General features: G+C 38.4%; 1 protein-coding gene across 1 annotated transcript in view; it reads right to left on the reverse strand.

The window, feature by feature from the left end:
• The window catches only part of LOC139145599 (copper-exporting P-type ATPase-like), a 29,306-nt gene extending 16,515 nt beyond the window's left edge, over positions 1-12,791 (reverse strand). The window contains exons 1-5 of the mRNA XM_070716860.1: positions 12,507-12,791; positions 4,186-5,929; positions 3,349-3,512; positions 1,208-1,369; positions 287-366 (exon numbers count right to left, since the gene is read on the reverse strand). Of these exons, the coding sequence (XP_070572961.1) occupies positions 287-366; positions 1,208-1,369; positions 3,349-3,512; positions 4,186-5,815 (2,036 nt within the window). The 5' untranslated portion in view covers positions 5,816-5,929; positions 12,507-12,791. The remainder of the gene's footprint in view (positions 1-286; positions 367-1,207; positions 1,370-3,348; positions 3,513-4,185; positions 5,930-12,506) is intronic.
• Positions 12,792-14,155: the final 1,364 nt, after the last annotated feature.

The raw sequence follows: 14,155 nt of genomic DNA on the forward strand, positions 1-14,155 counted from the left end.
CATAAAATCATTCAGGGTGGGGATCACAATTTTAATATGCTTTTTTGTTTGCATGCCTTCATGCCTTTACTTATGAATGTAAATTGACCATAATCTCCTTTCAACGTGACAGGGATATGTACAATTTTTTTTCTCTTTAGCACAATCATTGTTAATCTGTATTGGTCTATTGCAATAAAAAAAATCACCTACCCCTTTCTTAGTAGGCAAGGGCTCACAATTTTACTAGAAAAAAAACCAATGATGACAAACCACTGTCTGCTCAGAAACAGGCAAGTATACTCACTGTATAATGGCATCTTCTTGCTTGATCACTCGCAAAGATTTCTCCAACCCTTTGGCTATTTCTACAGCAAAGCCTGCACTCTGTGTGAACAAAAAATTGAAAGGGCAGAAAGTAAATGAATGGGCTTTGTAGTACTATCTGAACTGTTGTACAAGATTGCATGGTTTATCAGCTATTTAACATGGTACTAAGAGAAGTACTGATGCTTATTTCTTTACTTCCTTTTGGTAACCTCAGTCACATTTGTTGGTGATATTTTGGGGCATTTTTTCCTATTTTTGGTCAAAAAATCTTATTCACTGATACAGCTAGTCAGATTGCTTTGAAATTTGATATGCAGGTTACTGAGGAAGGCTTTAGTTGGGTTTCTTCAAATTGCAGAGTAATTTGCATGCTGAATTTTTTGGCCATTTGGTCAAGAAATCGCTGAAACTGCTTGTCAGATTGTTTTGAAATTTGATCTGAAGATCAATACAGATGATCCATTTCAGTTTTGTTCAAACTGTTACAAAACTTGCAACATTGTACTTTTAGACTAGATTTGCTGATTTGGTCAAAAAATTGTCTGGAATTGTCTGTTTTTCATGATTACACAAATTCCTTGATTTGCTTCGTTGAAATTTGGTTTGTAAGGTCCTAAAATACATGTAGATAGCGTTGGATGCCTCTAAGTTATTTAACAAGGATGATGACACTGCTATCCTTGTTAAATAACTTAGAGGTGGTATGGTACACATCATTGTAAGGTAGGTGTGGCAGCATTGTTTACAATGTTTGTTCATCATGGTTTTAATGAAACTGTGATTAAAAGAAACCATGGACAGCCCAACACTATAGCTGATATTTTGTTCATTTTGACCTACCAAATCTGATTAAATGTGAGCACAGTGTCCTTAACGCTATTTCTAAATTTCCTCTCACCTCTATAGCTTTCATGATGTCCCTGGGTCCAGTAAGACTGGTATCATACTTGAATATTCCTTTACAAGTTGACAGGGAGACAGATGCATAGTATGCACCAGGAAGTTTTAGAACAACATCTTCAATGAGACTGACACATGATGAGCATGTCATTCCAGTAATCTGTGAGAAGAGAAATGGTTCAATTAAATGTCAAAAAATTTGACTTTCTTTAAATTCACCACAGTTTAAGTTTAGGATTACAGCCGGTTATCCTGTTCACAATGCCACAATGTCTAATTAGTTAATACTCTGTCAAGTTTTTTAGTGACTGATAAATTGCTAATTTATTCCTACATCAAAAAAGCATATAATTGTAATGATATTTATACATTTTGGTTGGTTGTGGCATCAAATGCTCAACAGATTACTAAAGACATGTCCAGCTTAATTCAATGAATCCATGCATTATTTCTACCATACCAGCGAAAACACTGAACTTAAAAAGTAAATAGGTTGCTCATTTTTCTTGAGTGAAATCATCAATGTAAGTCTCCAACATAATGCTTAGAAATTCAGGAGTTTTTTGTATGAATGTCAAGGACAATGACTCGGAATTGCTGTTACTTTGTCACTGTTCATGTTGTCTGACCTTCACCCATGGAAGGTCATTCCAGTGTCTTGGCAAGTCAACATGTCACTGGTATCATTGCTTTGATGAACGCAAACACCCAGATCATGTGATGTCTAGAATAGTTTTCGATAAAGTGCAAAAATTCTTGTGTGACCATGACTTTTCAGTCAAGGACAGAGATGAAAACCAAATTCAGCTTGTCAAAGACAGGTTTGACATTTTTGAACCACAATCATCACCAAAAGTGCTTTATTGTATTTGACATATTATAGCTTAAAATTGTATATTGAAGTTAATGGCATTAGAACAAGTCATTGACAATGACACAGTCCCCACTTGTACTTTAATTACAAGTCCTCTGAGAGGAAAAAGTCCTCTCCGTTAATTAGGTCTGTGATGAAAAATACTGCGATACAGATGGGGCTTAATGGTCAAAAATAAGTTCTATGGTGGTGAAAACATGAAACCAATGTAAGCCGCCACACTAATTACAAAAGGTCATTAAAATGAATCAATTAGTACTTATAAACAGGATGCTGCCAAACATTTTTGCATCCTATCGTAATACTGACAGATTATCACCGGTAAAGTTTGATGCAGTACAATTTGTTTAGACCTGCCTGAGTTATGGCTAAGGACATGCAAAAATTGTAACAAAATGGCCGCCAAATGCAGCCATATTGGATCACATCGTGAAACAAATTGACATGCATATGTATGATATTGGTCAATGTCCTTGTGCAAACTTTTAATAAAATCGGTTGAGACGTGCCTGAGTAATGGCTCCGTACATGAAAAAATTGTAACAAAATGGCCGCCATGCGGCCATATTGGATCACATCGTGAAACAAATTGATGTGCATATGCATGACATAGGTCAATGTCCTTGTGCAAACTTTTAATAAAATCGGTTGAGACGTGCCTGAGTTATGGCTCCGTACATGAAAAAATTGTAACAAAATGGCCGCCATGCGGCCATATTGGATTATATCGTGAAACAAATTGAAGTGCATATGTATGATATAAGTCAATGTCCTTGTACCAACTTTGAATAAAATCAGTTCAGATGTGCCTGAGTTATGGCTCTGTACATGAAAAAATCATAACAAAATGGCCGCCATGCGGCCATATTGGATCGTATCACAAAACAAATCAATATGGATATGCATGACATAGGTCAATGTCCTTGTACCAACTTTGAATAAAATCGGTTGAAACGTGCATGATTTATGGCTCCGTACATGAAAAAATTGAAACAAAATGGCCGCCATATTGGATCGTATCAGAAAACAAATCAACGTGCATATGTATGACATATGAAGTAATCCTTGTACCAAGTTTGAATGAAATCGCTCCAGGCATCTCTGAGATATCTGCGTGAACGGACGGACGCACGGACGGACGCACAGACGCACGGACATGACCAAACCTATAAGTCCCCCCGGACGGTGTCCGTGGGGACTAATAAACCACACTGACTAACCTGAGCATTACAATGAACAAAAAAATTTTTATAAATATAGCTTACTGATAGTTCAAGGACTGCTTTGCCCTCTTCTGCATTTTCGTTGACCTCAGCTTTGAATCCAAGACTGCTGATAATGGACTTGATTTCCTCAATGCTGATCAAAGCTGTGTCGTAACGAACGTCTGCCTTTTGGGCCATCAATGCCACAGAAACTTCAGCAACACCTATATAATCGGAAGGCATAGATTTTTACACACTTTCACTCTCTGTATATATATTGAGATCACTGTATTATATGTAATTGTAATGCAGTGCTTTGAGCATTGTACTGATATCAAAGCTAACCAAATGACGTGATTAAAAAATTCAATAAAAATTGCAAGTCTGTCTGTCGTCCAATCTTTGTGACAAAGTCACTGATGTTGGTGCTTTTCTGTCTTATAAAATGTCTTTTCATGATCAATGATCTTGGAAAAAAGATCACTGATCATGCATGATATGGGTGGGAAGTTAAGTCTGGCTGTACCGTTCACTGAGATTTTGTGGTGTATGACAGCAGACATTAGCTAAGTCATGAGTGCGCATCGACTGTAGCTACCACAAATTATGACATTCATTTTTTGCCTGTTCTGTGTGTAGACAGGGCTGAAATTTTGTCAGCCACTTTTTCACAATATATTACTGCTGTGAGCAAAGTCACATGTCTTCTTCGATTGCACTGAAATTACATGTATGTATCATGGTAAAATAGTGACTTCATGTCTTCGGACAGCGAAATTGTGAGTCAATAACTGTCATATCGCACGGTGGTGTTGTGTGGCAAATCAGAATCTCACGTGAACGTTTAAACTGGCATTAGTAATGTACCATTAGGTACATGTAATGTACGTTTCTCACCTGCTTGTTTCAATAGCTGCTTTTCAAGACTTGTGACACAGGACACACATGTCATTCCGGTCACTGTCATGGTAGCTTTCACCAATGAGGACTTGCCATGGTCTTCTGGCAAGATTGACAACTTCACTTGATCGGCATCCTTATCAAACATTGCCATGCTCTTTGATGCACAGGGGTCATTCTCACTTCCACAGCAATCTTTAGATTCTGCAGCAGGCTCTGAGCATTTCTTCTCGGAACTTGCACGACGGGAAACTACTGGCTTTTTCTTCTTGGTGGAGGAGCAACGTTTGGTGGTGCTATCACAACATATCTCTACTAGCTTTTCCTTGGCGGCTTGGAAGCATACCTTGCAGCAAATGGCACAGCATGAATCTGCTGGTTTTTCTTTCACGTCTTCAAAGAACTTCTTGGTAGGACTTCTACAACAGGGATCATCTGTGGTTTGGGAGCGTTTCTTCGAAGAACCTGCACAGCGAGGATCTGCTGGTTTTTCTTTCACGTCTTCAGAGCACTTCTTCGTAGGACTTGTACAACAGGGATCTGTTGGTTTTTGCTCAGAGCTTTCAGAACATTTCTTAGCAGGACTTGTACAACAGGAATCTGCTGGCATCTCCCTTGCCGTATCAGAGCGTTTCTCAGCGACACTACCACAGCAGGTGTCAGGTGGTTTCCCCTTTGCTTCTGCGCAGCAGCCAACTTCAGCAAAGCTCTCTGTGGGACTTGCAAGACAGCAGCCTTTGTCGTTTACTTTTGAGCGGAGCAATTTGCGTTCTGCTGAAGGACACAAACATTGCACTTCAGGAATTGTACAGCAGGATCCAGCTGATTTCGCCGGTTCCTTCTCAGTTTCAGCGCAGCAGTCGTCTTTACATTGGTTTGAATCGCAAGGCTTGTCTTCTTTGGCCGTTTCTGTATTTCTAGAACTAGAAAGTTCTTTTTTTGGTGCTGTGTAACACCCCCCACACGGTAGTTTTTCGCAGGATCTCCTGGTTTTAGAGCAGCAGTCGTCATTGGTGTCAGACGGACCAGCTTCTCCATCACTGCATTTGGGAGAACAAGATTCCAGCTTCACTTCTGTGGCTGTGCCTTTCTCACTTGGACTGGGACAACAGGAGTCGCTGCACTTTTTCTTCGATATCTCACATTTGTCAGCAACTGAGTCGCAAGAACCATTGGCTTCTTTCTTTTGGCAACAATCATCCTGTTTATTGCTGTCCTTTTCTTCATCATCACCAGTTGCCAATGCCACATCACCACATTTCTTACTCTCACAGCATGGCCCATTCTTACACTGGTCCACTTCGTTCACAGGCCCAGCACAGCAACTGCCTTTGCAACCATCACTACACTTTTTAGCCGACTTGGTGGCAGGGGAGTCATCGGAACTTGAATCATCGTCCTGGTTGATCAGACTGCTGTAAGACTTTGAATTGGAAACTTTTCTCTTCTTTACCGTTTCATCGTCTGCATCTACTAAACTGCTGTACGACTTTGACACTTTCCTTTTACTATCACCGACTTCACCATCTTCTATATTTTCCAAAGAGCTGTGGGATTTGCTGGTGTTCATTTCGTCGTCCCCGACTTGATCTTCGATATTGACCAAACTGCTGTATGATGTTGCCATATTGGTTCAGCCTCTCTTTTATACCCTTTCTCCGGTAATCTTCTCACTCTAAAAATACTTCCCTTCTTTGTGCACACAAAGGTTTCACTCGGCCACAAAGCTAGGTTGATTTACCTACACAGGTGAAAATGTCAATATATTGACTGTAAGTATATATACATGATGCTATAAATGCTCATGATTTGGTCAAAAATTGCCAAATGGTTAGTTCTGGTCATGAACTTTGCGAACAATGGAGCAACAATGTGTTTTTCTTTTGTATTCCTGTCAATCACTCTTCTTCCTATATTTACCTTATTATGGACATATTTGACACTTTTTCCCTTACACTGGTATGCAGGTAAGAATGGACAGTGAAATTGATCTAAATGTTGCCACACTTGTGTAATTGGTTTGTAAAGTTGTTTAAAAACTTGCCTCAGAAGTTGCACTGACTTGTTATAACTACGGTGAAAATCAAAGAGCTTTTATGGACCCATAATAAACACACACCTGGGAGTACACTTTGAAGTGCACTTCACATACACAGACTCATATTACATTCCTTATATGCTGCTTTGAGTTACATTGTATCACAGCCAAGTCAGAGTCTAGTTGTCATTAAACTCTTGTTTCCTTTACATTGTAGAAGTTTTTTGGCAAAAAAATCAGAATTTACAGGAAAAGAGGTGTACATAAGCCAGAAATAATAAGTGAGAAAGTTGTCGAAATGTACGGGGATAGAAAGTCAGGAAATCTTTACCCTACACACACAGACACTAATCAGTGTCTACTTTATTGCTTTATATCAACAATTACAGCAGAAGCCTACTGTGAAACAACACTATCATCCGTCTTTAGTTTGCCGCAACTCAACTAAAGTTACTGATCCTGTAGTAAATTTTGAAACAACTTTACAAACCAATTACACAAGTGTGATAACATTTAGATCAATTTCACTGTCCATTCTTATCTGCATAAGACAGTAAACTTAAAGGTAGATTATGCACCTCGGGGACAGATATTAGGACTCTCAAATTTTTACAATACTTTTTTTGTTCTACCAGTACCACTTGTGTGGGCTCATTTTAGAAGCTCTTTGGGGGAAATAAAGTTTTCAACATTTTATTCTTGTGAAAAATCCATAAATTCATTTTTTACCATAATGCTAACACAAGGATGGTAGCCATTTTGAATTTAAAATATCAGCTCCTTTGAGGTGACATGTTTCTCTGCCACCAAAATTTCACAGTGAAACTTGATTTTTAATTCTTGATTTGGAAAGAGAATGGTAGGAAGTTTGATAGAGGAAGTTTGGTCAAAATCTGATCTGATTTTAAACGTAATGGGACATCTTACAAAAATCTGGAAAAGTTATTGCACTGTATTGTGCTTGGTAATTCTAAAGTCGCAGTTCTCTTCATCAATCTTTGCAATTTATTGATGAGGAAAGAAATGATGCACAGGATTTAAGTGATGTGTGTAGGAACATCACTCCGAGGTCATCAGTTTTCAATGCCATATTGATATATCCCAAACATTCTTTAGAGATTTTCTGTAACTTGATAGAATGTAAAACAAGTTATGATCTACTTGTCACTTTCTGGAGGTTCTCTTAGACCAAATCATATAGGGTACATGTATGTTCACGAAGGTATTGAGAAAAAAAGTTAATTTCTGTTTTTCTGAATAACTTGCTAAATTATTTTAATCCAGGGCAAGGTTCAGTTCACAACTACGTAGTTGAATATAGCTGAAATGCAGTACTTATATGTGAGGCTGTACCTCAAAGATATTGCTGTCCATACTACATTGTATCGCCAACAAGGCACTATCTTAAATTTTTTACATGTATTATTGCAATTAACTGTCCATCAGTTATGTCAATATTGACAGTTATTTTAGCATTGTCAAAATTACTTTTAAAGGGAGGCGGTTGTCAGAACTCTGTTTAAAAGTTGCCAGGGAACCCTACGACCGATGTAAACACTGTATCTAGGGTATGTTGGCGATTGATGAAATTAAAACATGTTTGTTAACAACGAATATTGTAAAATTTAAATGTTGCAGCTATGTTGACTTGATGCATCTAAATATCATGCATGAAATGCATTGTTTGTGAACAAGAAAGTCTCCCATGCCCAGTTCCAATGACTGCCTTCCTTTAACTCTTTGAGTGCTGTAATTTTTCCCACCAAAATTTTAGTTCAACATTTTACCGATTTTTATGAATTTTTATGAATTTTATGTAATTTTTTTGATAATTTTGAACAAAATGGACATCAAATTTCATCTGTTACAGCTTTTTATCAAAAAATTGGAAAAACTCTGAAAAAAAAATTGACTGAGAAATATTATTAAAGGTGAAAAAGTTGACTTTGGCACTCAAAGGGTTAATGTGTTGATTGTCTTGAGGTGAATTGCGGAGTTTTAGCTCAAGAAAATACAACAGTACAGCTTTTTTTAGCCACAAAGGACAAGGGCCAAACTAAATTCTGACTTCTGTGATGTAGAGTTGTAGTTGCACTTTCCAATTTCAATTGATTCTGTGTGTTAATACTTGATCTGTGCTTCAATTGATTATTTTCTTGTACATGTAGTTTCCTCCCTTATAGTTGTTTTTAGCCAAGAAGCCAAGACAATCAATGACAAGATGCTCATCAGCAAAGACAATGGTTAGGACATCTTACATAATCCCTGATGATAGTATCTAAATCTTATGGTTTATACCATTTTGGCTTAGGGATGGCCACTGCCAAATATGGATGAATGATTATGCGATAATGGACATACTCAAAGGGAGCAAGTACATTCATGCAAATACATGTGCAAACAATGACCGTCTGTATGGAAAGAATGCATCACTTTCATTTCAGCGACAAAGACTGCGTTCTTCAAAAAATATCATACAGAAACCATACAGAAAGTGAATACTCTGTACACTCCAATGTATTTTATAAAAGGACATTTTATCAGTAAAAATGAGAAAATCAGTCTCAGAAATTATGTGTATATTTTGTAAACTGTGCATCATTTTAAATCTGTGAATGAGATCACCCAAAGAGACGTACTTACCAAAGCAATGAGACAAATTTACCTTCAGAAATTGACCAAAAAGTAAATACTTATAAGTAAAATTAGACCTTGAAGCTTGTATCTGAACAAAAGTGACTGTAGGTGAGTCATCCTTATTAAAGCATCTTTGAAGCAAATTCCAAAGCTATCAGATGAGTGGTTTCAGAAAAAGACGATTTGACAATGGAGTTTTAAACCTGTACCATAAAACATACTAGTAGTACCGGTAACAGGGAAATTTCATGATGATTTTAACAAATGTGAGTGAGGTCAGAACCAGTAAGCTATACATGTACATGTGAATGAAATTTCAGAAAATTATGAAAAAGCTATTATCAAAACACCCGCAAATGTTCAAAATCAGTGACTACAAAAATTACCACTATTTGCGCAAGTTAAACGACAACATTCTTATCAGTCTCACTTCACTGTAGCAACACCTGTAAACCAAATTTCAGTAGAAACTGATCCACTTTCTAGAAAATTATGTTCACAGACCGAAAGCAATACAGTATCAGCTACTGTGTAACATGTGAGTTCAGATGATGTCTGATTGTAATAGTTGTATGCAATGTTTGAGATAGACTTTGGATAAAACAATGTCGCATTACATAAGCTTACGTCATTGTAATTAATGCATGCGTTACCAATTTTCTGGGGAGCAGAAAGGCAACATGATCTGCTCTATTGACAGCCTGAGTGACTGCATGCCTATTGCAGTTGTATATCTGACAAAACAATCAATACTGTATCGGCATAAAAATGTGAAATTAGATAAAACAGATTGGATGAGCCGGCACAGACACGTTTGCACTCATCTCCACTGCACTGGCGGCATCGGTGACAACTTTGCACTCAAGGACAATTTTGCACACATCACCAAAAAACAGTTGTGACATAGCAATGTGAACATAATCCCTTAATTCTCTTTGTATTGAGGCTTCAAAGGAAATGCAAGTCATTCATTTTCAATAGGCTCAAAGCATCATGGGATATCCACATACATACCAGAATCATTTTAAAAACGCTCTTTTTGGTACTGATCCCCGAGGTATACAAATTGTTGACTTCTTTATGTTGGACAGTGTTATTTGCATTGATTCTGAAAAAATAATCTATTCTTTTATAACCAATCAGAATGAATATTATAAATAAAGCATGGCATGGCCAAAAATCTTAGTATCAGTACGATATACTCTATGATTCCCATCATCATTTGAAGGTGGCCAGGCCTTTCAATTTGTTCTCAAACTTCCTATCCACTGCTTAATAGCAAACTGTCTACTGTGGGTCTCCAACCTATTTGTTCTCATTGCTCTTATTGTCTTCAGCTTTCTGATTGGGACTTTACTTCCTTTGTGCAGTGCATTGGCCAATCAAATTCTAGTTTGGAATGAAAGAGCTGAAGCTTCAAGCAGTGAACAAGATAACAGATCAGTTTGACACCTTTGAAGATTTATTGCAATAAGGCCTTGAAGCATAGACTCAAGAGAAAAGAAGGATCCAATGCTTGATATCAGCCAAATAAACGCTACTGGTAAATTTTTTGGGTTTTTTTGTCTACCAAACCAAACCATATGTGAGGTCGGAAAATGAAAGTTCTGCTTCTCCTCCTTGTGCATGCCATTTCAATCCAGAATCATCGCATCAGTGATATTTTCATGTTTGCTCTTTAGAACCATGTGGACAAATTGTAAACTTTATTATGGTGAAACAATCATCTTACTGCGTGTCACAAGTACATACACCATTGCATCAACATTCCTGGTTTTTTTTTAATGCTGGTAAGAGGATCTTGAGAGCTCAAATTGAAAGGTAAATAAAAATCTGTGCTGTCGACCTCACCTTTATAACAGGCCTTTACATGTTTGGCCTTACTGTATCTTTCAAACTAGTAGCCCAGCATTTGCCTTGTGGCATACATGTACGCTGGGATCAAATAAATACCAAGTCAGCACAAACTGACAATAAAGAGAATGATCCTGGCACAAAGACCAGAAAATATAATTCATCAAAAACTTCTAAACATTACAAAGATTATTATTGCTGGGAGTTTTTTTTACGCATTTCCCTTTCATAGCTACATAAACAATTGTCGAGAATTGAAGGTAAGAGGCATGTAGATTGGGAGCTGCAATCACAGCATATGTAAAAATCATTGAAATATCTTTACAAAGATTTTAAATGGTTTTGCAGACAAAATTATGCTGCAGCAAATTGTGCAAACACAAATTCCTGCTCACTAATGGACCTTTTGATTATGGAAAGACAAAGTCTGCTGTATCACTGTCTGTGAGTCACCCGGAATAATTAAGAGGGATTAACAGGAAAAGGGAAATCGTTTACAAACTTAAAGAAATGACAGCCATCTTGTCTCTTTAATACGTGTACATATGTTGGTCATTGTTATCTTTTTGTTTTGGTTTTTTTTGTCTCGTCTATCTGTCTTGGACCCATGGTATTTGGCACATTACATAATCAATCACAAATTATAAATCTTCCTCAGCACCTCCACTTTTTCTGACCATGGAGGTAGCAGACAGAACGCCATGCTCTTCTAACATAAGCCACGGGTGCGTGAATCTGTATCTTGGAAAAGGAGATGTGGGAAATCGATATTCATTCATTCGTTCATTCCCCCCATCTCTCTCTCCATTTCTAGAGACAGGCATTGTTGTTGAACGATGGGGAAAAAAGCAGTTTCACCTCCATGCTGATACCATTGGGGCTACCAAAAGACAGGTCACTGACTGCTGAGATTGTAAATCAGTCAATATCCCAATACCAAAGATCACTACTATTTATAGAAAGCTCCGAAGTAAGAGTCTGAGAGTCTGTTCTACCATGGATGTACATCCATGGTTCTACTCGCAATGCCCGGGTCCTGTCTCAGAGCTGTCATCAGTATGTACAATTGGAGTGCTATTAAATTTCCCGACAGGCTATGTTCAGACATCGAATACGATCACACGATTAGCGTTGCTATCTCGTTCGAAAATCAACGTTTTTGGGGTCTGAGACAAGCTTTTGTTTGGGTTTTATAGAGGGAAGACAATTATATATAACGGTCTCTGGTTAATGGTTTTAAGATCTCAACTGACTTCAGTAATTGGAATGCTAATTGCCTGACAGGCAGTGACAGATAATGGTTGGACGTCGAAGGGCAGTATTAGTGGCCATACATGTACGATCACACGATTAGCGTTGCTACTCGTTCGAAAATCAACACTTTTCGGGTCTGGGACTATTATTTCGATTGTTTTTATAAAGAGTAGTGGTCTTTGGTATGGAGATATCGACTGATTACATGAGGTTAATTTCCTGACGGGCAGTCGACGGATGGTAATTAGTAGGACTCATTACGGTTGACGACATTGTCGTAATGATGATCGCAGAATGAATACAGGTTTGGTCGATAACTTTAGGATATAAGTGGGTTTTTGTCGGTCAAAACATACTTCGTCATTGTCTGGCGCTAGAATTTCATCGATCGACATATTCACCCATGCCCCCTTTGCTTTGGATCGTAAACGTCAAATGGCTCGAACTCAAGGTTTGGCCACGGCGAAAGTGATTGTGGTACCACACCAAAATACACGCTAAGTGGATCCCAGGTCATTTACGCTTATTTACTCACCTATTATTATAGTCGCTTACTGCTAAAATCGGATCGAAGACTGTTCTTTCCGTGGCGGTTCACGCAGTGTTGAGCGGGTCACTGTTTTTCACACGGCACTATTCTGAACAGCTAATGTGATATGTGGCAACGAGTCACACGATTTTCGATACAAAGGAAAGTGGCTCTCACTTAGATTCTGTCGTTCTCACGACTCAAGCAATAGCTTCAATGTTGATTGAATGGCTTCTTATAATGACTTGCGATCTGAAATTGTGACACCATACCGGCTGACCGCCTAAATTTGAAGTCTAGACAATGAACATCCTCCAAGGTCACAGCAAAACCGGATCAGCTGACTAGGTCAGCTGACATGGTCACATGACCAATTTTATCATAAAGTTTTTTCTAGAAAAAAACATGAACGCGCTTGGTTTGCAAACACGTGATCCACATCCAGAGACAACACAGTTTCAAACACAAAGACTTTTCTAGAAAAAAACTTGCGAGTGATGAAACATGTCCTGCCAACACGTGATCCGGAGAGGTTTCAAAAAGTTTCAAACAATCTACGACCATCAACACCTGCGATGCGGCCATTATTTATGGCTGGGTCGGCCCACCTGTGGCTGTAGAACCAGTGCAGCGGCACTCCAGGGTCTAAGGCAGTACACAGCTTGCACTGCCTCCGTATACACACCGGTTTCGTAAACCGTCTAAAGCAAACCCATCGCCACGGCACAGTTAAGAAGAGAAGGGTATTGAAGCGTGTATCTCCGAGCTCAGACATATTATCCATCCATGCCATCGTGAGGCGGAGCAGGTCGGAAATTTGCATAGGTCTTTGCGCATGCGAAGTAGACATTAGCAACAACGATCAACCATGCAAACATACACATATGCAGATATGCAACCAATCCATCGGAGATGGTCTTGGAGATAAGATTACAACCGAGCTGTTACATTTAAATAATTATGCAATATACGTAGCATGTCGGATATTGCAGATGCTGCAAACCGGACGACTTCTCGTATCTGTGGAGTGCTGAGAAATTTTAATAATTTTGTAATAATGCATTGCATACATAGGCTAACTGAACGTTTTGACTTAGGCCTATAGGCCTAGATATAGTCCCGCGCATATTGGAGGATGCTAGGGACTGAGATAACTTTGTAATTTCTCAAAATGGCTGGAGTTTTTTACGGTATTTACGTTTTTGCAGTTCGAGATTTTAACCGTTTCGTAATATACAAACCGTAAGCTTATTGAATATTGCAATTTGTCGGAAACACAGCGCCTTTTCAATGTTGACGATAGCTTCGAGTATATTGGAGGATGCTACAGAGTCTGAGATAGATTGGTAATTTCTTAACATGGACGGAGTTTTAGTACAGGTTGCTCCGACCTGAGACATTTTACGTTTGTGATCTACATAGCGTGTCGGATATTCTACATAGCGTGTCAGATTGCAGCAAACTTTTTGTAAGACTTAGGCCTACCCGTGGACTTTAGATAGAGTCCAGAGCACATTGGAGGATAATCCGTGGCATTATTAGGCCAACCATATTTCGATGTGGAAATCAGAGAAAGACATGATAAATTATGTCTAAATTGCATTTCGTCACTGATTTCAGACCCAAGGAAATGACGTTTACCAGCTAATTTTACA

This window comes from Ptychodera flava, chromosome 12 (assembly GCF_041260155.1).
Source record: "Ptychodera flava strain L36383 chromosome 12, AS_Pfla_20210202, whole genome shotgun sequence".
Classification (NCBI taxonomy): Eukaryota; Metazoa; Hemichordata; class Enteropneusta; family Ptychoderidae; genus Ptychodera; species Ptychodera flava.